General features: G+C 36.7%; 1 protein-coding gene across 2 annotated transcripts in view; it reads left to right on the forward strand.

Moving 5' to 3' along the window:
- ADAM32 (ADAM metallopeptidase domain 32) overlaps positions 1-24,928 on the forward strand; it is a 145,106-nt gene that overhangs the window by 73,792 nt on the left and 46,386 nt on the right. For both annotated transcript variants that reach the window (XM_073018040.1, XM_073018039.1), the window contains exons 11-12: positions 2,488-2,624; positions 15,039-15,219. In XM_073018040.1, the coding sequence (XP_072874141.1) occupies positions 2,488-2,624; positions 15,039-15,219 (318 nt within the window). The remainder of the gene's footprint in view (positions 1-2,487; positions 2,625-15,038; positions 15,220-24,928) is intronic.

Consider the following 24,928-nt stretch of genomic DNA (forward strand, 5'->3'; position numbering starts at 1 on the left):
ATAATTCTGGGATTTGGAAAATAATAGTAGGACATATCTGAAGTTCTTTTGGATGTACTGTTAGATGAACTTGAAACAAGTTTCTTCTGACTATTTGACCTCCATAAGGCTGCACTTAGACCAGTAGATAAGGTGGTATTCAGTTTTTCAGGGTAACTTTAGTTCTGACTCAGAATCCAATAAGCCCCAGAAGTCCTAGCTATTTTCTTTTCCTGCATGCACAGTTATTCTAGTGAATAGCTACAGGTCCCTCTGTGGAAGACTTGGAGGAATAGTCACAGTTTCATCTGTATGGCAGGTTCCTTCTTTAAAGGTACTCTCTCAGTTGAGAATCCCTGAGGTTGTGAATTGATTTAGGTCTGAGAATCTGCATCACAGCAACTCATGTTAAGTTTTTGCCACCAGACGTAGAATGTCAAGAAAACCTTCAGTATAATGCTCATATATTTTATTTTTAGGGTCCCTGAAATAATTATCATAATCCCTGTAGGTCAAAACAGCTTTGATAATATGTAAGCCCCTTTAGCTTATGGTGCTAATTGCACCCACCTTGTCTCAGTTAAGCCGTGCCACATGGCCTGTAACACTCCTGGTCCCAGTGTTCCTATTGCGGATGGGCGTGGTGGCTTATGCCTGTAATCCCAGCACTTTGGGAGGCTGAGGCATGTGGATCACTTGAGGGTCAGGAGTTTGAGACCAGCCTGGGCAACATGGCGAAATCCTGTCTCTGCTAAAAATACAAAAATTAGCCAGGCATAGTGGTAGGTGCCTGTAATCTCAGCTATTTGAGAGGCTGAGGCAGGAGAATCACTTGAACCCAGGAGGTGGAGGTTGTAGTGAGCCAAGATCATGCCATTGCACTCCAAGCTAGGCAACAAGAGTGAAACTCCAAGATCCATTGCATTATGTGCTACTGTCATCTCCAGTCTACAAAACAACAACCAGCAGAGATTTTTGATGATATTGGTGTGTCTTTCAGCAAAGCATTTCCAAGTATCTTGAAGGAAATATCCTCCCAGCTCTCTTTGAATGTTTGATCAAGGGTAGTTACCCAACAGGTTTCACACAGTAGATTCATTCAATATTACCATATTCCTGAAACTCAGTACTTTTTCACCATACAGTATGCCAGGAAAGCGCCATTATTTTGACCTTACTGACAGTAGGCTCCCGTTAAGTCTAACTTCAGTTAACATGACTCCTGCTTTTACTTGGCACATTAAATACAAAATCCCAGGTGAGTCATGAATTACAATAAATTTGTTCCACTACAGCCTTCTATTTCATACTGTCTGATCAATCCCTTTCAAAGTATAAATTATCCCCTTCCAGAGCAGTACATGGATACTTCTCCTTCAAGACCATGTTGAGAATTAATTCTTGATTTGGACCTAGAGGCAATGTGGGGTAGTGAGACTAATGTTCCAGCTATCGTCATTAAAACTTTTTTTTTTTTTTTTTTTTTTTTTTTTTAAATGCAGGAGCTCTCTCATTGTCTGGAGAGGGCTTCCTCTGCTGGCAAGGGAAGTAAAGAGATGTTATTCCAATTGTTCACCTCTCAAGTTTCAGGTTCTAATGCTTTTCCCACCAAATCTGGTGGGTTCCAGCTTGGTCCTCAGCCTTGTCAATCCATGACTACACATGAGTTACTTCATTGCTGCTGCAGAGGCTTTCTGATTCCCCGTTTGCATTTTCCATTGCTCATTTGCAGTATTCCCTTTCTATTCTTCATTATGTGCATCCTTTAGGGCTCTTATAAGAAATTAGTTGACCCCAAAATCTTTATTATCCCTATTGTCACCATAACAATTAAATGTCTTTATCTTCCTCCTCCTGCATCATATCCTATGCCAGCTTTGGTAATAATTTGAGAAATCATGATGTCATTTGATACCATGAATTACCAATGCCCCATTTCTTTTTCGCAAGGAAGTTATCTGTGTTACATATATGAACAACCTAATCCAATAGTGCCACCTGAAGGATCTGTTTTCTGTGGCTTCTTTTCATACCAGTCACTGTGTCAATGAGGTTCCTAGTAGGCAGCAGGGTGAGCACTTAAATTGGGCAATTTGGTTGATGGCCATTTCATGAACTGGGGGTTGGGGGAGATTATATGGATTATCCAAAATGAGTATTAGAGCTATTGTAAGAAGTTAGGTAAGTTGAAGATTCTGGTCCATGTAATCAACAGTGTAATGTATATTTTCTTTATCAAAACAATTCTTTTGTATATTGATAGTAACTACCTAAGAATTATGTTAGGTGTCCAATTGTTAAATTATCACAAAGGTTGGCATACACTCAATATGCTTCTATCTCAGTAAAACTTCATAAGAAGAGCTTCAGCTTCTCACCTGTTCAAAGATCCATATCTCCCTAATTCTCTTTCATTTGATACAATAAAATATTCATAATCAGAAAATTATTTTTTACCACCCTTTAGAGAATTATCTTTCCTTAGAATTTTATTTGTTGTTATTATAGTACCCCAAGGAGATAACTCTGGAGGCATTTTCAGTTATTGTCACCCAGATGCTGGCACTCAGTCTGGGAATATCATATGATGATCCAAAGAAATGTCGATGTTCAGAATCCATCTGCATAATGAATCCAGAAGCTTTGTAAGTTTTAACAAAATATTTATTGCTTATGTTTATTTCATTTTAAATATTCAGAGTGTGAAAATTTACTATTTACTTAAAGCATAAATTAGCTATAAATGGGCCAAGTTCACTACAAAGTATAAACATGTAATTTTAAATGTAAAAGTAGTATTAAGTGTAAATTAAAGGCAATCAGGATAACAAATCCAATCTGCAAGCTATTTTAGCAAAAGAATATGAAAGCACTTAGTAAGGATCTTTAAAAATATTTCAGCAGAACATAATAAGTGGCCTTTGTTTTAGACGAGGTATTTTTGGTTTTGCTTTTAGAATAGGCTGATTTTATGGAAAAAAAAAACAAACCAAAAAACCCTAACATCCAAAAGAGTAAGAAGTCCTAGTTGGAGACAAATATATAAATATATATATATGTTTATATATATATTTGTGTGACTTTGAATAAATTACTTGACTTTGCCTAGGTTTACTTTTCTCATCTTTAAATGGGAATAATTATGCCTATTCTTTTATTTCACAGGGTGATATAAGAATAAAAGAAAAAAAGTGAAATAGGAAAGGGTTTTCTAAACTGTAGAATTCTATAAGTATGTGATTGATTAGCTACAGTGATTTCTAAACTTACTAATCTTCCTCAAATGGTATATCAGACAGGAACTACAGCAGGTGTCATTAGCATTTTGTAGTTTTTCTGTTTGTAGATATGGCCTATGATGTGGGTAACCCATTCATTACTGAAGAACAGTCAAAGGTCAAAAGTGAAAATAAGACATTAAATTTTGAAAACATATTATTTTTATGGGTACTCCTAAGCACCTCTTAAGGGTTAATTTTTATATTTTAAAAATAACCCAAACTCAACATATATACCCATAAATATAGCCTAAACTCAACATATTTCATATATATATACATACATGCAATTATATTACAAATTAGCTCTAAAAGGAATGTGTGTATATATTTATATCTACACACCCAAACACACATACTCACACATATCTATATATGTATATATATAATTGATATGCATATGTCCATATAGATTGATAAATGAAATCTATCTATCTATCTATCTATCTATCCATTCATCTATCACAACAATATGAGAATAATTATTTTGGGCTCATTGTTCATATGGCCAGCTATTTTCCAGTATGCTAGGACAATATGTTTTGTGTAGGTCACCCAGAGCCTAGGATTAATGATAATAAGATGAACAAATATTTACATTGTACTTACTATGTTCTAGAGACCATTCCAAGCACTTTACATATATTAACTTATTGATTCTCACAATATCTCTACAGGACAGTTCCCATTATTCCCATTTTTACAGATGAGAAGCTAAGTTATAAAAAGGATAATTACTCGTGGTCAGATGGCTAGTTTGTGGCAGACTTGGGTTTTGAGCCTGTATTAGTAAACCTTTAAGTTCATGTGGTATTTTATGTTTAAAATGCTTTCATATATAATCTCCAATTTCCTACAAATCTCTTGTGTATGAGTAGAGTATTATATTAATTTTTACAAAATCTAATAATAGCACACTTGTATAAATGTTTTGCATATCCACAGTACATCTCACACATTATTCTATGTTAATTCTCAAAGAAAGCATGTAATTAATTACATGCTTTCAATTTAATGTGTTTATTAAAAAGCCTTGGAGTATAAGTAGCCAAAGTGATCTACTTTTACTAGATACACAGTTAATTAATAGACACACTTTAGCAGATGTCAGTAATACCAGCAATGATTTATTGGGTACCTATTAAAAGTCAGAAAATTGAATTAGATACTTCACTTATTTAATTATACTTAATTCTCACAGCCTCCCCTATCTATGAGGTAGACAGGCATTATCCCTGTTATGTAGATGAAACTACTAAGACTTAGATAATTTAATCACTTTGCCTAACTAAGTCCTCATAAGTCATAGGGTTGGTATTAGTCAACAAGTTTATCTAATTTCAAAGCCTTGTTTCATTCTATAGTCTACACTTCCTTCATATAGAAGACTTAATATATTGGCATTTGCTTAAACTAAGTAGCAAGAAAATATTAGTAGTATGTATTTGTACTAAATTCATTTTTATACTTAAGTGCTCCTTCCATTATGTCTTTTTTTTGGGTAAAACTATGTCTAAATGTATTTTTATTGTTGAAAAAATTCTATTGATACATAATAATTATACATATTTATTGGGTACATGTGATATTTTCATATCTGTATACCTGTGTGATGATCAAATCAGGGTAGTTAGAATATCCATCCTCTCAAACATTTATCATTTCTTTGTGTCGAAAACATCAAATCTCCTCTTCTAACTATTTTGAAATATACAATAAATTACCATTAATTACAGTCACCCTACTTTGCTATTGAACACTAGAACTTATTCTATCTAACTGTGTCTACTTATTAACTAACCTCTCTTCATTCCCCTACCCACTCTTCCCAGTCTCTGGAAAGTATCATTCTACTCTCTTTCTCTTTTATTTTTTTTTGAGATGGAGTCTCACTCTGTTGCCCAGGCTGGAGTGCAGTGTTGCGATCTCGCTCACTGCAAGCTCCACCTCCCGGGTACACAGGATTCTCCTGCCTTAGCCTCCCGAGTAGCTAGGACTACAGGCGCCTGCCACCACACCTGGCTAATTTTGTTTTTGTATTTTTAGTAGAGATGGGGTTTCACCATGTTAGCTGGGATGGTCTTGATCTCCTGACCTCGTGTTCCGCCTGTCCTGGCCTCCCAAAGTGCCTACTCTATATCTTTATGAATTAAACTTTTAAAGTCCCGCACATGATTGAGAATTGTGATATTTGCCTTTCTGTGCCTGACTTTTTCCACTTAACATAATGACCTCCTGTTCCATTCATGTTGTTACAAATGAAAAATCCTCATTATTTTCTATGGCTGAATAGTATTCCATTGTGATGTATACCACATTTTCTTTATCCATTCATCCATTGATTTACACTTAGGTTTATTCCATGTTTTGTCTATTGTGAATAGTGCTGCAATAAACATGAAGGTTCAGGTATCTTTCTAATATACTGATTTCCTTTACTTTGGAAAAATACCAAGCACAAAGATTGCTGGTTTGTATTGTAGTTCTAGTTCTAGTTTTTTGAGAAACCTCCACAATACTTCCTATCAAGGCTGTATGAATTTACATTTCCACTAACAGCGTGTGAGTTGCCTTTTCTCAACATCATTGCCAGTATTTGTTAGTTTTTATGTTGTTTGATAATAGCCATTCTAACTGGGGTGAGATCATATCTCATGGTGGTTTTGATTTAAAAATTTCCAATGATTACTGATGCTGAATATTTTTTCATGTCAGAAAAGACAGCAGGTTGGCAATTTGTATGTCTTCCTTTGAGAGATGTCTATTCAAATCCTTTGCCCACTTTTAAGTGTGATTATTTGTGTGTGTGTGTGTGTGTTTAAACTTTAATTTTAGATTCAGTTGTACCTGTGCAGGTTTGTTATATAGGTAAACTTGAGTCATGGGGGTTTGTTGTACAGATTATTTTGTCACCCATGTACTAATCCTGGCACCCAATAGTTGTTTTTTTCTGATCCTCTCCCTCCTCCTGCCTTCCACCCTCAAGTAGGACTCAGTGTCTGTTATTCCTCTGTATGTGTCTATGTGTTCTCATCCTTTAGCTCCCAGATATGTGGTATTTAGTTTTCTCTTCCTGTGTTAGTTTGCTAAAGATAGTGTCCTCCAGCTCCATCCATTGTCCTGCAAAAAACATGATCTCATTCTTTTTATGGTTGCGTAGTATTCCATGGTGTGTATGTGCTGCATTGTCTTTATCTGGTCTACCAATGATGAGCATTTAGGTTGACTTCATGTCTTTGCTGTTGTGAATAGTGCTGCAATGAACATTATACATGCATGAGTCTTTATAATAGAATGATTTATATTCCTTTGGGTATATACCCAGTAATCACATTGCTGGATTGAATGGTAGTTCTATTTTTAGCTTTTTGAGGAATCACCACAGTGTTTTCTACAATGGTTGACCTAATTTACACTCCCACCAACAGTGTTCCTTTTTCTCCACAACCTCACCAGCATTTGTTTTTTTTTTGACTTTTTAATAACCATTCTGATTGGTATGAGATAGTATCTCATTGTAGTTTTGATTTGCATTTCTCAAATAATCAGTGGTATTGAACTTTTTTTTCCATATGCTTGTTGGCTGCATGTATGTCTTCTTTTAAAAAGTGCCTATTCATGTCATTTGCCCACTTTTTAATAGGGTTGTTTGTTTTTTTTCTTGTAAATTTGTTTAGGTTCCTTATAGATACTGGATATTAGACCTTTGTCAGATACATAGTTTGAAAATATTTTCTCCTGTTCTGTAAACTGTTTGTTTACTCTGTTGATTGTTTCTTTTTCTGTGTAGAAGCTCTTCAGTTTAATCAGATCCCATTTGTCAATTTTTGTTTTTGTTGTAATTGATTTTGGAGTCTTCATCATGAAATGTTTGCCAGTTTCTATGTACAGAATGATTATTGCTTAGGTTGTCTTCCAGGGTTTTTACATGTTGAGCTTTACATTTAAGTCTTTAATCAATCTTGACGATTTATGTATATGATGTAAAGAAGGAGTTTCAGCAGGAATGGTAGCAGGTCTTCTTTGTCTATCTGGTAGAATTTGTCTGTGACTCCGTCTGGTCTTGGGTTTTCCCTTTCGGTTAGTTGGCTATTTATTATTGATTCAATTCCAGAACTTGTTATTGGTCTTTTCAGGTAGTTAATTTTTTGCTAGTTCAGTCTTAGGAGATTGTATGTGTTCCAGAATTTATTCATTTCTTCTAGATTTCCTAGCTTGTGTACCTAGAGGTGTTTGTGGTAGTCTCTGATGGTTGTTAGAATTTCTGTGGGGTCAGTGTAACATCCCCTTTGTCATTTATAACCTTTACCATTATGTAATGAATGCCCTTCTTTGTCTTTTTTTATCTTTGTCCATTCAAAGTCTGTTTTGTCTGAAATTAGGACTGCAACACCTGCTTTTTTCTGTTCTCCATTTGCTTGGTCAATTTTTCTCCATTCTTTTATTTTGAGCCTATGGATGTCATTGTATGTGAGATGGTTTTCTTGAAGATAGCATATCATTGGGTCTTATTTCTTTTTCTAGCTTGTCACTCCATGCCTTTTAATTGGGACATGTAGCCTGTTTACTTTAAAGGTCAGTTTTTATATGTGTGAATTTGATCCTGCCATCGTGTTGTTAGCTGGTTATTTTGCAGACTTGTTTTTTGTGTGGTTGCTTTATAGTGTCACTGCTCTGTGTATTTCAGTGTGTTTTTGTAGTGGCTGGTAATGGTCTTTTCTTTCCACATTTAGTGCTTCTCTCAGGAGCTCTTGTAAGGCACATCTGATAGTAACTAATGCCCTCAGCATTTGCTTGTCTGATGTCTTTGTTGATATTCTGTCTAGATGATCTGTCCAGTGCTTCAAGTGGAGTGTTGAAGTCAACAACTATTATTGTATTGGGGTCTATTTCTCTGTTTAGTTCTAATAATGTTTGTTTTATATATCTGGGTGCTCCACTGTTTGGTGCATATATATTTATAATTTTTATATACTCTTGCTGAATTGTTCTCTTTATCATTGGAGACTTTGTTTCTTTTTATGTGTTTTGTCCTATAATCTATTTTTTTCTGACATAAATAGTCAGTGTAGCTACCCTTTCATGCTTTTGGTTTCTGTTTGCCCAGAATATTTTTTTTTCCTATTCCTTTGCTTTTGGTCTACATGTCTTTACAATGTAAGTGAAGTTTTGTAGACAGCAGCATATATATTTTTAAATCCTTTCAGCCAGTCTATATTTTTCAATTTAGGAATTTAAGCCATTTATATTTGAGATTATTATTGATAGATTAGGACTTACTCCTGTCATTTGTCAATGTTTTCTGATTGTTTCATATATTCTTTCTTTCATTCTTCCTTTTTTTTTTTTTTTTTGGCAGGGTCTCACTTTGTCACTCACGCTGGAGTAAAGTGGTGTGATCTTGGCTCACTGAAACCTCTGCCTCCTGAGTTCAAATGATTCTCCTGCCTCAGCGCTCCAAGTAGCTGGGACTAAAGGTGTGCACCACCATGCCTGGCTAATTTTTGTATTTTTAGTGGAGATGGGGTTTCACCATGTTGGCCATGCTGGTCTCGAACTCCTGACCTCAGGTGATCCACCCACCTCGGCATTCCAAAGTGCTGGGATTACAGGCATGAGCCGCTGCACTCAGCCTTTCTTCCTTTTTTATTGTATACCTTTACATTAGATAATTAGGGTCGTGATAACATTTAACATTGTATTTTTTTTTTCTCTTCTCCTTTTCTCTTCTCATCTGTTCCATCAGTAAGTTGTATACTTGTATGTGTTTTCATGATGGTAGCTATTCTCCTTTTACTTCCTGGTTTAGGATTCTCTTAAGCATTTCTTATAGGACTAGTCTAGTAGTGACAAATTCTTTTTTTTTTTTCTTGTCTGGAAAAGACATTTTATTTCTCCTTGATTTTTGAAGGATAGCTTTGCTGCATATAGTATTCTTGGCTGATAGTTGTTTTCTTGCAGTACTTTGAATATGTACTTTCATTCTCTCCTGGCCTATAAGGTTTCTGCTGAGAAATCTGCTGTTATTCTCATGGGTATTCCTTTATATGTGACTTGACATTTTTCTCTTTCTGTTTTTAGAATTCTCTCTTTGTTTTCTACTTTTGATAGTTTGACTATATGTGCTTTGAACAAGACCTTTTTGGTTGAATATATTTCGAGATTTTTTGTTACCTGTATCTTGATGTCTATATGTCTTGCAAAACTTTGGAGAGTTTCAGCTATTATTCTTTACGTAAGTGTTCTGTGCCTTTACATCTCTTCTTCTTCTAGTCCCAAAATTTGAATATTTGGTTCCTGTATGGTGTTTCATATGTCATGTAGGCTTTCTGTCATATATGTATATAATTTGTCTGATCAGGTTATTTAAAAATCTCTATCTTCAAGTTCAGAAATTCTTTCTTATGATTAATCTGGTCTATTGTGAAAACTTTCTTTTGTATTTTTAATTATATTTATTGAAATAATCAATTTCAAGATCTCTGTTTGGTTCTTTCTTATGATATCTATCTCTTTGTTAAATTTCTCATTGAAATTATGAATTGTTTTCCTGATTTCTTTGTATTATTTATCTGTGCTCTGTTTTGTCTCACTAAGTTTCTTTATTACCATTATTTTGAATTATTTTTCAGACATTTCATAGATTTCTTTTTGTTTTGGCTCTGTTACTGCATAATTTTTGTATTCCTTTAGAGGTATATTTTTTCTTTCTTTTTCATGCTTTTTTGTGTCTTTACATTAATATCAGCACATCTGGTGTATCAGTTGCTTCTTACAATTTTATGAGTTGACTTTAATGGGGAAATACTTTTCCGTATAGATGTATTTATAGTATTGGTTGAGTAGGATTTTTTGGCCTTGTTTCTTGGTGAGCACAGTATTGTAGTCTCCTTAGGTTTTCTTTGTCTGTTAGCAGCATCAGTGGTGCTTATGAGTTCCCCAGCTTGGTCTGTGGTTGTTAGTGGATGCTGTGGTGAGGTTCTGCTAAGGACAAGGATGCCAGGTTTATTGGTCCTTCAGCACCAGTGGTGGTGGCAGTAGGCAGTGCTTGCTGGAGCCTCCAGGTGGCATACAAAGGCACCAGTGACCGTGGTTTGAGTGGATTGTTCTTCTGGCATCCAGGTGACATGATCAGGTGCCAGCAGTGGTGGCAGTTGGTAGAATGGACCTGTTGTCAGGTCTCCAGATGGTGTGCATGGGCACTGAAGTCAGCAGGTGGGGCAAGCTTGTCCTCAGGCCCCAGGACAGCATGTTATCAGGCCAGTCCTATGTCCCTCTGAAGGTAGATGCAGATACACAGTGACCTTGACATTGGAGGGTTCTAGCTTGCTGTCAGTTGCAGCAGCCCTGGGCAGGAAACTTTCAAGCCCTGGGTAGAATTTGTTTGGTTCCCTTCATCCTTGAGGTAGCCTTTTTGGTGCACTGCACCACTGATTTCCTGGGCTATAATGCAGAATCAGCTGGAGTGCTGGAGACACAACTACATTCCTGGGTCAATCCTATTTTGTGACACTGCAGCCCTCTGGGTGGATGTGGGGGTATGTCAGTGGGATGATAGGGATGTGGAGATGCTGGAACTGTTGGGATTCAGTTCAGGATTGAACCTGAATCAGGTGGTTTGGTGGGCTGGGCTCTCAAAATGGTGTAGTGCTGTGTCAGCTTGCATCTTGGTGGGCGGGGGATGGGGGTGTTTGGGACCCAGCACAAACACCCTCTGTGAAACAATACCAACTTGTGGACTCGAGGCACCTGCCTACACTAATCTCAGAGCCTTTGTGGGCTGAGGGACTGTCCCATCACTAGGACTGCAGCCGTCCACAATGGGAATGTGGGTGGCTGGGGATCTTGTTTACCTTCTCTTGCGATGAGGAGTTGCTTCTGGATTTGAACTTATTATGGCCAGGCTGGCTTCTTTGCTCCTCTCTCTTTCTATGCCTCAGAAGTTTTTTTTGTCACTTTTCCAATGAATTCCAGTGTTCTCTCTTAGAACCTCTTTTTAATGTCTGGTTATCTACTTGTTCTTTTGGTCTTTTTTGTGCATGAGAAAAGTGCCAATCTCCCTTAGTCAGCCATTTTGAAGCCCCCTCCTATTCCTGATATATCATTTTGATAATTTAATTTATATATAGTTTTTAAAAGTGACAACTTGTATCTTTCTTATTCATACATTTAAAAATTTATAATTGACCAAAATTTTTACATGTATGTGGGGGCACAGTGTAATATTCCAACATTTGCATATATTGTATAATGATGAAATTAGGGTAATTCCCATATCCATCACTTTAAACATTTATCATTTCAGTGTGGCAATAGCATTCAAAATCTGCTCTTCTAGCTATCTTGAAATATGCACTACATTGTCATTTGATATAGTCACCCTACTGTGTAATAAAATACCCGCACTTACTCTTCCTGTTTAGCTAACTTTGTACACATTAACCAACCTCTCCCAGTCTTCCTCTCTCTCTTCCCCTCACCAGCCTCTGGTAACCACTATTCTACTCTCTATTTCTATGAAATCAACTTTTTAAAAATTTCACACATGAGTGTAATCATGTGGTGTTTGTCTCTGCGGTCTGGCTTATTTCACTTAACATAATGTCCTCCTGCTCCATCTATGTTGTCAGAAATGATAGGATTCCATTCCTTTTTATGGTGGAATAATACTCCATTTACATATATACCACATTTTAAAAATCAGTTTATCTGTAGATGGTCATTTAGATTAATTTCATGTATTGGCTATTGTGAATAGTGCTACAATAAACATGGGAGTGCAGATATCTCTGTGATATTCTGATTTATTTTTTATAGCTATAAACCCAGTAGTGGATTGCTGGATCATATAGTAGTCCTATTTTTAGGTTTTTGAGGAAGGTTCATATTGCTTTTCATAATGGTTGTGTAATTTACATTTTTGCTAAGAATGTTCAAGATATTGCCTTTATCCCCATCTTTTATAGTGTGTAATTTTTTTTTGTCTTTTTGATAATACCCATTTTTTGATCACAAAGAATGAAACAAACGCAACCTAAAAGCTCTACCCTTTAACTCCCTTCTCCCCAATTTTGAGTTTTTGATCTCTAAATTTACATATTTTTATATTACCTATCTCTTAAAAATTGTTATTGTTTTTCAATATCTTTGGCTTTTAATCTTTATACCAAAGATATGAATATTTTACACCCCATAGTTACAGTGTTAGAGTGTTCCAAATTTGTTTACTTTTATACCTTCACATGTTTTCTTGTTGCACATTAGCATCCTTTTCTGTCAGACCGAAAAACTTCTTTTAGCATTTCTTATGGTTTGGTGGTGATGAATTCCCTCCACTTTTGTTGGTCTAAGAGTTTTGAATCACTCCTTCATTTTTAAGGATAGTTTTCCTGGGTACAATATTCTTGGTTGAAAGTTTTTTCCTTCAGGACTTGGAATATGTCATTCCACTCCTTCCTGGTCTTTAAGGTTTCCATAGAGAATTCTGCTGCCAGATGTATTGACACTCCTTCATATGTTATTTGCTTCTTTTCTCTGACTGCTTTTAGGAGCCTCTCTTGTCCTTGACCTATGAGAGTGTGATTATTATATTTATGCCTTGAGGTAGTTTTATTTGGGTTGACTCTTCTTGGTGATCTTTGACCTTCTTATAACTGGATATTTATATTTAGATTTGGACAATTTTCCATTATTATTTATTTGAATAACCTTTCTACCCCCTTTCTCTTCCTCTACTCCCTTTGAAGGTCAATGACTCTTACATTTTCTTTTTGATGCTATCTCATTGATCCAATAAGTGTTCTTTGTTCTTTTAAATTCCTTTTTTCTTCTTGATGTATTTTCAAATAGCCTGTGTTTGAGCTCATGAATTCTTCCTTTTGTTTGATCACCTCTGCTTTTCAGACCCTCTAATACATTTTTCAGTTTATCTGTTATTGCTCCAGGAATTCTGCTTGATTTTTAAAATTATTTCAATCTCTTTGTCAAGTATCTCTGATAATTTTCTGAATTGTTTCTCTGTGTTTTCTTGATGTTATTTGAGCTTCCTCAAAACATCTATTTTGCATTTTCTGTGTAAGAGTTCACACATCTTTCTCCAGGTTTGGTTACTGGTGCCTTATTTATTATACTTGATGGGATCATATTTTCCTGAATGTTATTAATGCTTATGGATATATCTGGGCATTAAAGAATTAAGTATTTTTTCTAGTCTTCACAGTCTGGCCTTGTTTGTACTGGTCCTTCTTCAGAGGACTTTATGGAAATTCCAAGAGTACTGGCTGATGAGTTAAGACCGTGGTCACTGCTGCCATTTCAGCACTAGATAGCACCTTAAGCTCAATTATGCTGTGGCTCTCTTGAAGATTCCTATGTATCCAACCCTGATGGACTTGGGGGAATATCAGAGACAGTCCTGTGGATTTCCAAGCCCAAAGTCTCTTGCTTACTTCCTTTTTCTTCCCCTAGCAGACGGAGTCGCTCTCTACACTGCACTGTCTGGAGTTGCAGGAGAGGTGTGTGTGCACTTTCATGGCCACTGCAACTGGCAGCTTACTGGCTCACACCTGAATCCCATGGTCTCATAGACCAGCACAGTAATGGTTAGGGTTTGCTCACCTAACACCCACAGTCACTATTACCTGATTGCTGCTGATATTTATTCATGGCCTAAAGCTTCTTTCGTCAGCCAGTGGTGAAGCTGGCCAAGGCTTGGCTCCATCCTGCTGGGGTGGCGAATTGCCTTCTGAGCTGGGGCAGGTCTAGAAGTCTGTGGGCACCAGCTGGAATCAGGGACCACGGGGTTCAGCTGTTGCTTTGTTTTATGGTAGTGGGGCTGGTACGTGTTTCTCAGGCCAAGTCCCATGCACACTTCTTTCTCCCTCTCCTAAAAGACAAATTCACTCTCTATGTGCACTGCTTCAGACTGGGGAAGGGATGGTGTAGGCAATGCAAAACTGTCATTCCTACCCTCTTCAATGTATCTTTTCTTGTTATTATGCCAACCAGTTACTGTGATCTTTTACCTCATTCTTTTAGCTCTTGTGAAGGTATTTTTTTGCATGGATAATTGTTCACTTCAGTGTCCCTATGGAGGGATGATCACCGGAGGGTTCTATTCCATGATCTTGCTCTGCCTTCTCTTCCACATCTCATATCTTAAATCCTCACTTTCAAGGTAATGTGCACAGACAAATCTGTAATGAAATCTGGCACATAACAGGTACTCAATAAATCTCAGTTTCTTCCTTGCATTACAGGTGTTTACTACATACAAATAAAGTAAAAATGGACTTCCTATGGAACTGTTCAATGAATTCTCTTTATTATTGGTATATGGGCATAATAATATATAATTTTGATAAATATACAATTTTTTTCTGAGGTATTTGAAGAAGTTCAGGACTAAGCACATTATCATTTGTTTAATAACGTTTTGTTGTTAATTGGGTGTTAATTTTTATTTGAAGTGATGTCTGTCCAAATCTGGGTGCTGATTTTTATTTGGAATAATATCTGTTCAAATCCTTTGCCTATTTTAAAGTTGGATTACTGTGTGTGTGTGTTTTGCTGCTGAACTGTACTTAGCTTTGTTTTAATAAGAACATGTATTCCAGTAAATAAAATCACATGACATCCTCAACTATGATTTTGACCTCTAAGCACTTACTATAAACATTTGTAATAGTCAATTGAATTTAACATTTTGAAATTAATTTATATCATATAGAAATGTGTTTTCAGAAGTATATTGCCAATGACATTATATGGATTCATCTTTAGGCAATCCAATGGTGTGAAGACTTTTAGCAGTTGCAGTTTGAGGAGCTTTCAAAATTTCATTTCAAATGTGGGTGCCAAATGTCTTCAGAATAAGCCACAAATGCAAAAAAAATCTCCAAAACCAGTCTGTGGCAATGGCAGATTGGAGGGAAGTGAAATCTGTGATTGTGGTACTGAAGCTGTAAGTATGATAACTAGGAAAGTTGATTAATGAATTTATTTTTAGTTTATCTTTTTCATAAATGTCATGTATCTCAAATGAGTACCATGCAGAATGTTGACAGTAAGTGAAGTTGGGTTGAAATACAAGAAAATACTGTCTAGGTTTTGTAGGTTGAAGAATTTTGAACAGGTTTAAAATGTACTGCACAAAATTATTGGTAATGGGAAAGAGGAGAGTCTAGAATAAACTTTTGAGTTTCAGACTACACAGGGTTCTTTACGAATCTCTGCTTAACCTTTGGACATTTTACAGATGTTTTAAAGAAGATTGATTAAGCAGCCCAATGTGTCCTTTAGGGTTTTACTTCACAATGGAATCAGTAGTTAGTACAGGAATCTGTATCAATATTGTAATATGAACACTAGATATTTTGATTATTCACTTGATAGGGAAACTCTGAAAATATAATGAATTCAAAAGGCCTAGGGTTTAATGCTTTTATATAATTCAATATTTGTAGCAGTACTGCAAATGTTATAAATTTCCTTGGTTACAAGGCAGACAAAAATTTATTAGGATTTGTTCTATCCATAGGTCTGAATTACTTGTACCATATCACATTATTTTAATTACTATGTTTTTGTATTATGTTTAACAATTTAGTAGGAACAAGTCCTTTCTTTATTTTTTATTTTATTTTAATTAATTTATTTTTTGAGATGGAGTTTCGCTCTTGTTGCCCATGCTGGAGTGCAATGGTGCAATCTCGGCTCACTTCAACCTCTGCCTCCCGGGTTCAAGCGATTCTCCTGCCTCAGCCTGCCAAGTAGCTGGGATTACAGGCACCTGCCACCATGCCTGGCTAATGTTGTATTTTCAGTAGAGACAGGGTTTCATCATATTGGTCAAGCTGGTCTCAAACTCCTGACCTCAGGTAATCCACCTGCCTCAGGCATTCCGAAGTGCTGGGATTGCAGGCATGAGCTACCACACTTGGTTCTTGATTTTTTTAAAAAAAAATCAATTTTATTGGGGTATAATCCACACACAGTAAAATGCACCCATTTTAAGTGTACGGGTTGATGAGTTTCAACAAATGTATATAACCTTTGGTATAATTAAAATATATTTTTTCATAATCCCCAAAAGCTTATTCATATTTGCAGTCATTTCTACCTCCACTTGTCTCCAGACAATTTCTGATTCTGTTACCTTTGCCTGGTCTAGAAAGTCATATAAATGAAAAGAGATAGCACATACTGTTTGTGTCTGGCTTTTTCCTTTCAATATAGTGTTTTTGATCCATTTATTTCATATCACAATAGTTTCTCCCTTTTAATTTTGAGTAATATTTAATTGTATAGATATACCATAATCTGTTTTAAACATTCACCTGCTAATGGACATTTAAGTTGTTAAACTATTGGTACATTATTCTTAATTTGTACAAGTACAACTGCTAGGTCATATGATACATGTATGTTTATAAGAAATTGCCAAAATATTTTCCAAAATGGTCACATCTTTTTACACTCCTGTCAGCAGCATATGAAACTTTGAGTTCCTTCGTATCTGAACTAGAATTTGTTATTATCCACTCCTTAAATTTTAGCTATTCCAGTTGTTTTGTAGTGGTTTAAACTTGCATTAACTTTTAGCTTCCACAAATAAGTGGGAACATGCAGTGTTTGTCTTTCTCCACCTGGCTTATTTCACTTAATATAATGACCTCCAGTTCCATCCATATTGTTGCATATGACTGAATCTCATTCTTTTTTATGGCTGAATAGTACTCCATTGTGTATATGTACCACATTTCCTTTATCTATTCCTCTGTAGATAGACACTTAGGTTGTTTCCAAATCTTAGCTATTGAGAATAGTGCTGCAATAAATATGGGCATGCAAATATCTCTTTGACATACTGATTTCCTTTCTTTTGGATATATACCTAGGAGTAGGATTGCTGGATCATATGATAGCTCTATTTTTAGTTTTTTGAGGAACCTCTAAACTGTTCCACATAGTGGTTGTACTAATTTACACTCCCACCAACAGTGTACAAGGATCCCCTTTTCTCCACATCTTCACCAACATTTGTTATTGCCTACCTTTTGGATAAAAGCCATTTTAAATGGGATGAGATGATATCTCATGGTAGTTTTGATTTGCAATTCTCTGATGCTCATTGATGTTGAACCCCTTTTCATATATCTGTTTGCCATTTGTATGTCTTCTTTTGAGAAATGTCTATTCAGATCTTTTGCCCACCTTTAATCGGATTATTAGATTTTTTCCTGTAGAGTTGTTTGAGCTCCTTATATGTTCTGGATATTATCCAGATGGGTATTATCCCTTGTCAGATGAGTAGTTTGCAAATATTTTCTCCAATCCTGTGGGTTGTCTCTTCACTTTGTTGACTGCTTTCTTTGCTATGCAGAAGCCTCTTAACTTGATGTGATCCCATTTGTCCATGTTTGGTTTGGTTTTGTGTGCTTGTGGGGTATTACTCAAGAAATCTTTGTCTAGTCCAATGTCCTGGAGAGTTTCTCCAAAGTTTTCTTGTAGTAGATTCATAGTTTGAGGTCTTAGATTTAAGTCTTTAATCCATTTTGATTTGATTTTTGTATATGGTAAGAGAGAGAGGGGCCTAGTTTTATTATCATGCATATGGATATCCCGTTTTCTCAGCATCACTTACTGAAGAGACTGTTCTTTCCCCAGTGTATGTTCTGGACACTTTTGTCAAAAATGAGTTTACTGTAGATGAATGGATTTATTTCTGGCTTCTCTATTCTGTTCCACTGGTCTGTGTTTCTGTACCATATCATTTTGGTTAGTATTCCTCTGTAGTATAATTTGAAATCAGGTAATGTGATTCCTCTAGTTTTGTTCTTTTTGCTCAGGATAGCTTTAGCTATTGTGGGTCTTTTTTGGTTTCATATAAATTTTAGGATTTTTTTCCTATTTCTGTGAGGAATGTCACTGGTATTTTTATAGAGATTGCATTGAATTTGTAGATTGCTTTGGGTAGTGTGGCTATTTCAACAATTTTGGTTCTTCTAATCCATTAACATGGAATATTTTTTCATTTTTGGTGTTCTCAATTTCTTGCATCAATGTTTCACAGTTTTTATTGTAGAGATCTGTCACTTATTTGATTGAATTAATTCCTAGACATTTTATTTTATTTATAGTTATTGGAAATGGGATTACTTTCTTGATTTTCAGATTGTTCACTGTTACCATATACAAATGTTTTTCTTCTTTTTTGATATAAGTGCATAGAGCTAGAAACATACCTTTTAGTACTGTTTTGCTCTATCCCATAGATTTTGGTATGTTGCATTTCCATTATCATTTGTTTCAAGAAATTTTTAAATTTCCTTCTTAATCTCCTCATTGACCCACTGCTAATTCAGGAGCATATTGTTTAATTTCCATGTATTTGTAATAGTTTCCAAAATTCCTTTTGTTATTGCTTTCTTGTTTTATTCCATTGTGGTCAGAGAAGATGTTTAATATTATTTAATTTTTTTGAATGCTTGAAGATTTCTTTTGTGACCTGACATATGATCTGTCTATACCTGAGAACAAGTCATGTTCTGAAGAAAAGAATGTGTATTATTCAGTTGTTGGATGAAATGTTCTGTAAATATCTATTAGATCCATTTGATCTATAGTGCAGATTAAGTTTGATGTTTCTTTATTGATTTTATTGATTTTCTGTCTGGAAGGTCTACTGAGTGCTAAAAGTGGGGTGTTAAAGTCTCCAGCGGTTATTGTATTGGGTCTCTCTCTCTCTTTAGCTCTAATAATATTTGCTTTATATATCTGGGTGCCCCAGTGTTGGCTGCATACATATTTACAATTGTTATATACTCTTGCTGAAATGAGCCTTTTATCATTATATAATTACCTTCTTTGTCTCTTATAGTTTTTGTCTTGAAATGTGTTTTGTCCGATATAAGTCTAGCTCTTTGTTTAGTTTCCATTGGCAAAGGATCCCTTTCCATCTGTTTATTTTCTGTCTGTGTATGTCTTTATAGGTGAAGTGTATTTGTTGTAGGCAACAGATCATTAATTTCTTTTGTTTTTAAAATTCATTCAGCCACTCTTTGATTTTTGATTGGAGTGTTTAGTTGATTTACATTCCATGTTATTATTGATAAATAATAACTTTCTCCTGCCATTTTGTTATTTGCCTTTCTTCTTCCTTTCCTTTCCCCTTTCTTCTCTTTCCTTTCTTTCCCTTCCCCTTTCCTTCATTTTCCTCTTTCCTTCGTCTTCATTTTAGTAAAGGTGATTTTCCTCTAGTGATATGATTTAATTTCTTGCTTTTTATCTTCTGTGTATCTGTTATGTGTTTTTAGATTTGAGGTTAGCATGAGACTAGCAAATACTATCTTAGAGCCCATTATTTTAAGCTAATAACAATTTAACACTGCACAAACAAGCAAAAAGACTAATAAAAATTCTGTTTTTAATTCCTCCCTCTGCTTTTCAACTTTTTGTTTTTTCTACTTATATATATTGTACCGACTATGTCGTGAAAAGTTGTAGTTATTATTTTGATTGGTTCATCATCTAGTCTTTCTGCTTAGAATAAGAGTATTTTTATGCGCCCCAGTTAAAGTATCATAATATTCTGTGTTTTTCTTTGTAGGTACTCTTACCAGTGAGTTTTGTACCTTCAGATGATTTATTAATGCTCATTAACATCCTTTGCTTTCTGATAAAATAATTCCCTTGTGCATTTCTTGCAGGACAGGTCCGGTGTTGATGAAATCCCTCAGCTTTTCTTTCTCTGGGAAAGTCTTTATTTCTCCATTATGTTTAAAGAATATATATATATATATTTTTGCCAGATATGCTATCTTAAGGCAAAAGTTTTTTTTCCAGCACTTTTAAATATGTCATGCCTCTCTCTCCTGACCTGTAAGGTTTCTGCTGAAAAGTCTGCTGCCAGACATATTGAATCCCCATTGTATATTATTTGTTCCTTTTCTCTTGCTGCTTTTAGGATCCTTTATCTTAGATCATTAGGGGTTTGATTATTAAACTCTTTGAGGTAGTTTTCTTTGGGTTAAATCTGCTCGGTGTTCTATAACCTTCTTGTACTTGGATATTGATATCTTTCTCTAGGTTTGGGTACTTCTGTTATTATATTTTTGAAAAAAGCTTTCTACCCACACCTCTTTATCTACCTCCTCTTTAAGGCCAGTAACTCCTAGACTGGCCCCTTTGAGGCTATTTTGTAGATCTCGTAGATATGCTTCATTCTTTTTTATTCTTTTTTTATTTGTCACCTCTGTGGATTTTCAAATAGCCTTTCTTCAGGCTCACTAATTCTTTCTTCTGCTTGGTCAATTCTGCTATTAAGAGACTCTGATGCATTCTTCAGTATGCCAATTGCATCTTTCAACCGCAGAATTTCTGCTTGATTTTTAAAATAATTTCAATTTACGTTTAAAATTTATCTGATAGAAATTTGAATTCCTTCTCTGTGTTATCTTGAATTTCTTTGAGTTTCCTCAAAATAGCTATGTTGAATTCTCTGTCTGAAAGGTCACATATCTCTGTTTCTCCAGGATTAGTCCTTGATGTCTTATTTAGTTCATTTGATGAAGTCAGAGTTTCTTGATGCTTATGGATGTTCTTTGGTTTCTGGGCATTGAAAAGTTAGGTATTTATTATAGTCTTTGCCATCTGGGCTTATTTGTAGCCATCCTCCTTGGGAAGGTTTTCCAGAGTATTCTAAAGGACTTAGGTGTTGTGATTTAGGCCATATTTGCATTAGGGGGTCACCCCAACCTCAGTAATGGTGTGGTTTTTTGCAGACTCTTAGAGGTACTGTTTTGGTGGTCTTGGATAATATCCAGAAGAATTCTCTGGATTGCCAGGCAGAGACACTTGTTTTCTTTTCTTACTTTCTCCCAAATAAATGGAATCTCTTTTTCTTTCTGTGCTGACTGTCTGGAGCTGGGGTTGGAGAGACACATTCCTGTGGCCATCACCACTTGGATTGTGCTGGATCAGACCTGAAGTCAGCAGGTCACTGGGTCTCATGTCTCTCAAGGCCCTGGAGGTCCACGATCAGCAGGTGGCAAAGCCAGCAAGGCTTGTGTCCTCCCCTTTAGGGAGCAAGTTCTCACAGCCCCTGGGCAGGTGCAGGGATGCCATCCTGGAGCCAGGGATTGGAGTCAGAAACCTTAGAAATATACCTGGTGTTCCGTTCTACTGTGGCTGATCTGGTATTCCAACCACTTGACACAGTCCTTCCCACTCTTACCTTTTTTTCTCATAGGCTGAGGAGCCTCACCCTATGGCCTCTACCACCACAGGCCTTCAGGGAGTAATGCCAGACCACTTCTGATGTTGAGTTTAGGCCCAGTGACTCCTTAGTCTGCTTGTTGTGGGTGTGCAAGACCTGGGACTCACTCTTCAGGGCAGTGGGCTCCCCTCTGTCCCAGGGCAGGTCCAGAAGTGCTATCTAAGAGAAAAGGCTTAGAATCAGGGAACCCAAGAGCCCTCTTGGTGCTCTGCCCCACTGTGGTAGAGCTTGTACCTGAAGTCAGCATGACTAAGTTTTACTCAAGGCCTACAGCATACTACCTGGGTATCACTGTTCATTCTTTAGGGCCCAAGGGCTGTTTAGTCAGTAGGCGATTGATCCTTCCTGGACTGGCTCCTTCCATTCAAGGCAGCAGGTTCCCTTCTCTCAACCAGAAGGACGGGGTCTTTTTGGAGCTGTGCACTCTGCTGCCTGAGGCTGGGGGAAGGATGGCACAAGCATTCTCTTAGCTTCCCTGGCTGGTGTCTCTACAGGTCACTTGCCCCTGCAGTCTGGCTTGGAGCCCAGCTCACCACTAGGACTTGTCTAGTCATTGCAGTCCTTGTGTCATAGATTGCCCCTCAAGTTCACTTAGGGCCGCAAAGTACTCCAGCCCACGGTGGTGAGGCTTGCTGGAACTCAAGCTCTGACTGATCAGATGGATGGTTCCCCTCTGGCTAGGGCTGGTTTATATGCCCCCTCTATGGATGGGCGTCAGCTGAGGATAGCCTCGTTCTGCTTTACACTGTGTCAGGACAACACTGAATTCAATGCAAAGTGTCACAATCACTGTGCTCTCTTCCCTGAATCACAGGTTCTCCGCACCATGAAGCTGCTGCTGGGGGATGAGGGATGGTTGCTGTTGGCAATTCAAGACTTTCTTTCCCATCCTCTTTGGTGCCTCTTTCAGCAACATGAAGTCATTCAAGAGCAAGCTGTTTAATTTCCATGGTTTTTGAGATATCTTCTTGGTATTGATTTCTATTTTTTTTTTAAATTTATTTATTATTATTATACTTTAAGTTGTAGGGTACATGTGCATAACGTGCAGGTTTGTTACATATGTATACTTGTGCCATGTTGGTGTGCTGCACCCATCAACTCGTCATTTACATCAGGTATAACTCCCAATGCAATCCCTCCCCCCTCCCCCCTCCCCATGATAGGCCCCGGTGTGTGATGTTCCCCTTCCCGAGTCCAAGTGATCTCATTGTTCAGTTCCCACCTATGAGTGAGAACATGCGGTGTTTGGTTTTCTGTTCTTGTGATAGTTTGCTAAGAATGATGGTTTCCAGCTGCATCCATGTCCCTACAAAGGACACAAACTCATCCTTTTTTATGGCTGCATAGTATTCCATGGTGTATATGTGCCACATTTTCTTAATCCAGTCTGTCACTGATGGACATTTGGGTTGATTCCAAGTCTTTGCTATTGTGAATAGTGCCGCAATAAACATACGTGTGCATGTGTCTTTATAGCAGCATGATTTATAATCCTTTGGGTATATACCCAGTAATGGGATGGCTGGGTCATATGGTACATCTAGTTCTAGATCCTTGAGGAATCGCCATACTGTTTTCCATAATGGTTGAACTAGTTTACAATCCCACCAACAGTGTAAAAGTGTTCCTATTTCTCCACATCCTCTCCAGCACCTGTTGTTTCCTGACTTTTGAATGATCGCCATTCTAACTGGTGTGAGATGGTATCTCATTGTGGTTTTGATTTGCATTTCTCTGATGGCCAGTGATGATGAGCATTTTTTCATGTGTCTGTTGGCTGTATGAATGTCTTCTTTTGAGAAATGTCTGTTCATATCCTTTGCCCACTTTTGGATGGGGTTGTTTGTTTTTTTCTTGTAAATTTGTTTGAGTTCTTTGTAGGTTCTGGATATTAGCCCTTTGTCAGATGAGTAGATGGCAAAAATTTTCTCCCATTCTGTAGGTTGCCTGTTCACTCTGATGGTAGTTTCTTTTGCTGTGCAGAAGCTCTTTAGTTTAATGAGATCCCATTTGTCAATTTTGGCTTTTGCTGCCGTTGCTTTTGGTGTTTTAGACATGAAGTCTTTGCCCATGCCTATGTCCTGAATGGTACTACCTAGGTTTTCCTCTAGGATTTTTATGGTATTAGGTCTAACATTTAAGTCTCTAATCCATCTTGAATTAATTTTCGTATAAGGAGTAAGGAAAGGATCCAGTTTCAGCTTTCTACTTATGGCTAGCCAATTTTCCCAGCACCATTTATTAAATAGGGAATCCTTTCCCCATTTCTTGTTTCTCTCAGGTTTGTCAAAGATCAGATGGCTGTAGATGTGTGGTATTATTTCTGAGGACTCTGTTCTGTTCCATTGGTCTATATCTCTGTTTTGGTACCAGTACCATGCTGTTTTGGTTACTGTAGCCTTGTAGTATAGTTTGAAGTCAGGTAGCGTGATGCCTCCAGCTTTGTTCTTTTGACTTAGGATTGTCTTGGAGATGCGGGCTCTTTTTTGGTTCCATATGAACTTTAAAGCAGTTTTTTCCAATTCTGTGAAGAAGCTCATTGGTAGCTTGATGGGGATGGCATTGAATCTATAAATTACCTTGGGCAGTATGGCCATTTTCACGATATTGATTCTTCCTATCCATGAGCATGGTATGTTCTTCCATTTGTTTGTGTCCTCTTTTATTTCACTGAGCAGTGGTTTGTAGTTCTCCTTGAAGAGGTCCTTTACATACCTTGTAAGTTGGATTCCTAGGTATTTGATTCTCTTTGAAGCAATTGTGAATGGAAGTTCATTCCTGATTTGGCTCTCTGTTTGTCTGTTACTGGTGTATAAGAATGCTTGTGATTTTTGCACATTAATTTTGTATCCTGAGACACTGCTGAAGTTGCTTATTAGCTTAAGGAGATTTTGGGCTGAGACAATGGGGTTTTCTAAATATACAAGCATGTCATCTGCAAACAGGGACAATTTGACTTCTTCTTTTCCTAACTGAATCCCCTTGATTTCTTTCTCTTGCCTGATTGCCCTAGCCAGAACTTTCAACACTATGTTGAATAGGAGTGGTGAGAGAGGGCATCCCTGTCTTGTGCCAGTTTTCAAAGGGAATTTTTCCAGTTTTTGCCCATTCAGTATGATATTGGCTGTGGGTTTGTCATAAATAGCTCTTATTATTTTGAGGTACGTTCCATCAATACCGAATTTATTGAGCGTTTTTAGCATGAAGGGCTGTTGAATTTTGTCAAAAGCCTTTTCTGCATCTATTGAGATAATGATGTGGTTCTTGTCTTTGGTTCTGTTTATATGCTGGATTATGTTTATTGATTTGCGAATGTTGAACCAGCCTTGCATCCCAGGGATGAAGCCCACTTGATCATGGTGGATAAGCTTTTTGATGTGTTGCTGATTCC

Source organism: Chlorocebus sabaeus, chromosome 8 (assembly GCF_047675955.1).
Source record: "Chlorocebus sabaeus isolate Y175 chromosome 8, mChlSab1.0.hap1, whole genome shotgun sequence".
Lineage (NCBI taxonomy): Eukaryota > Metazoa > Chordata > Mammalia > Primates > Cercopithecidae > Chlorocebus > Chlorocebus sabaeus.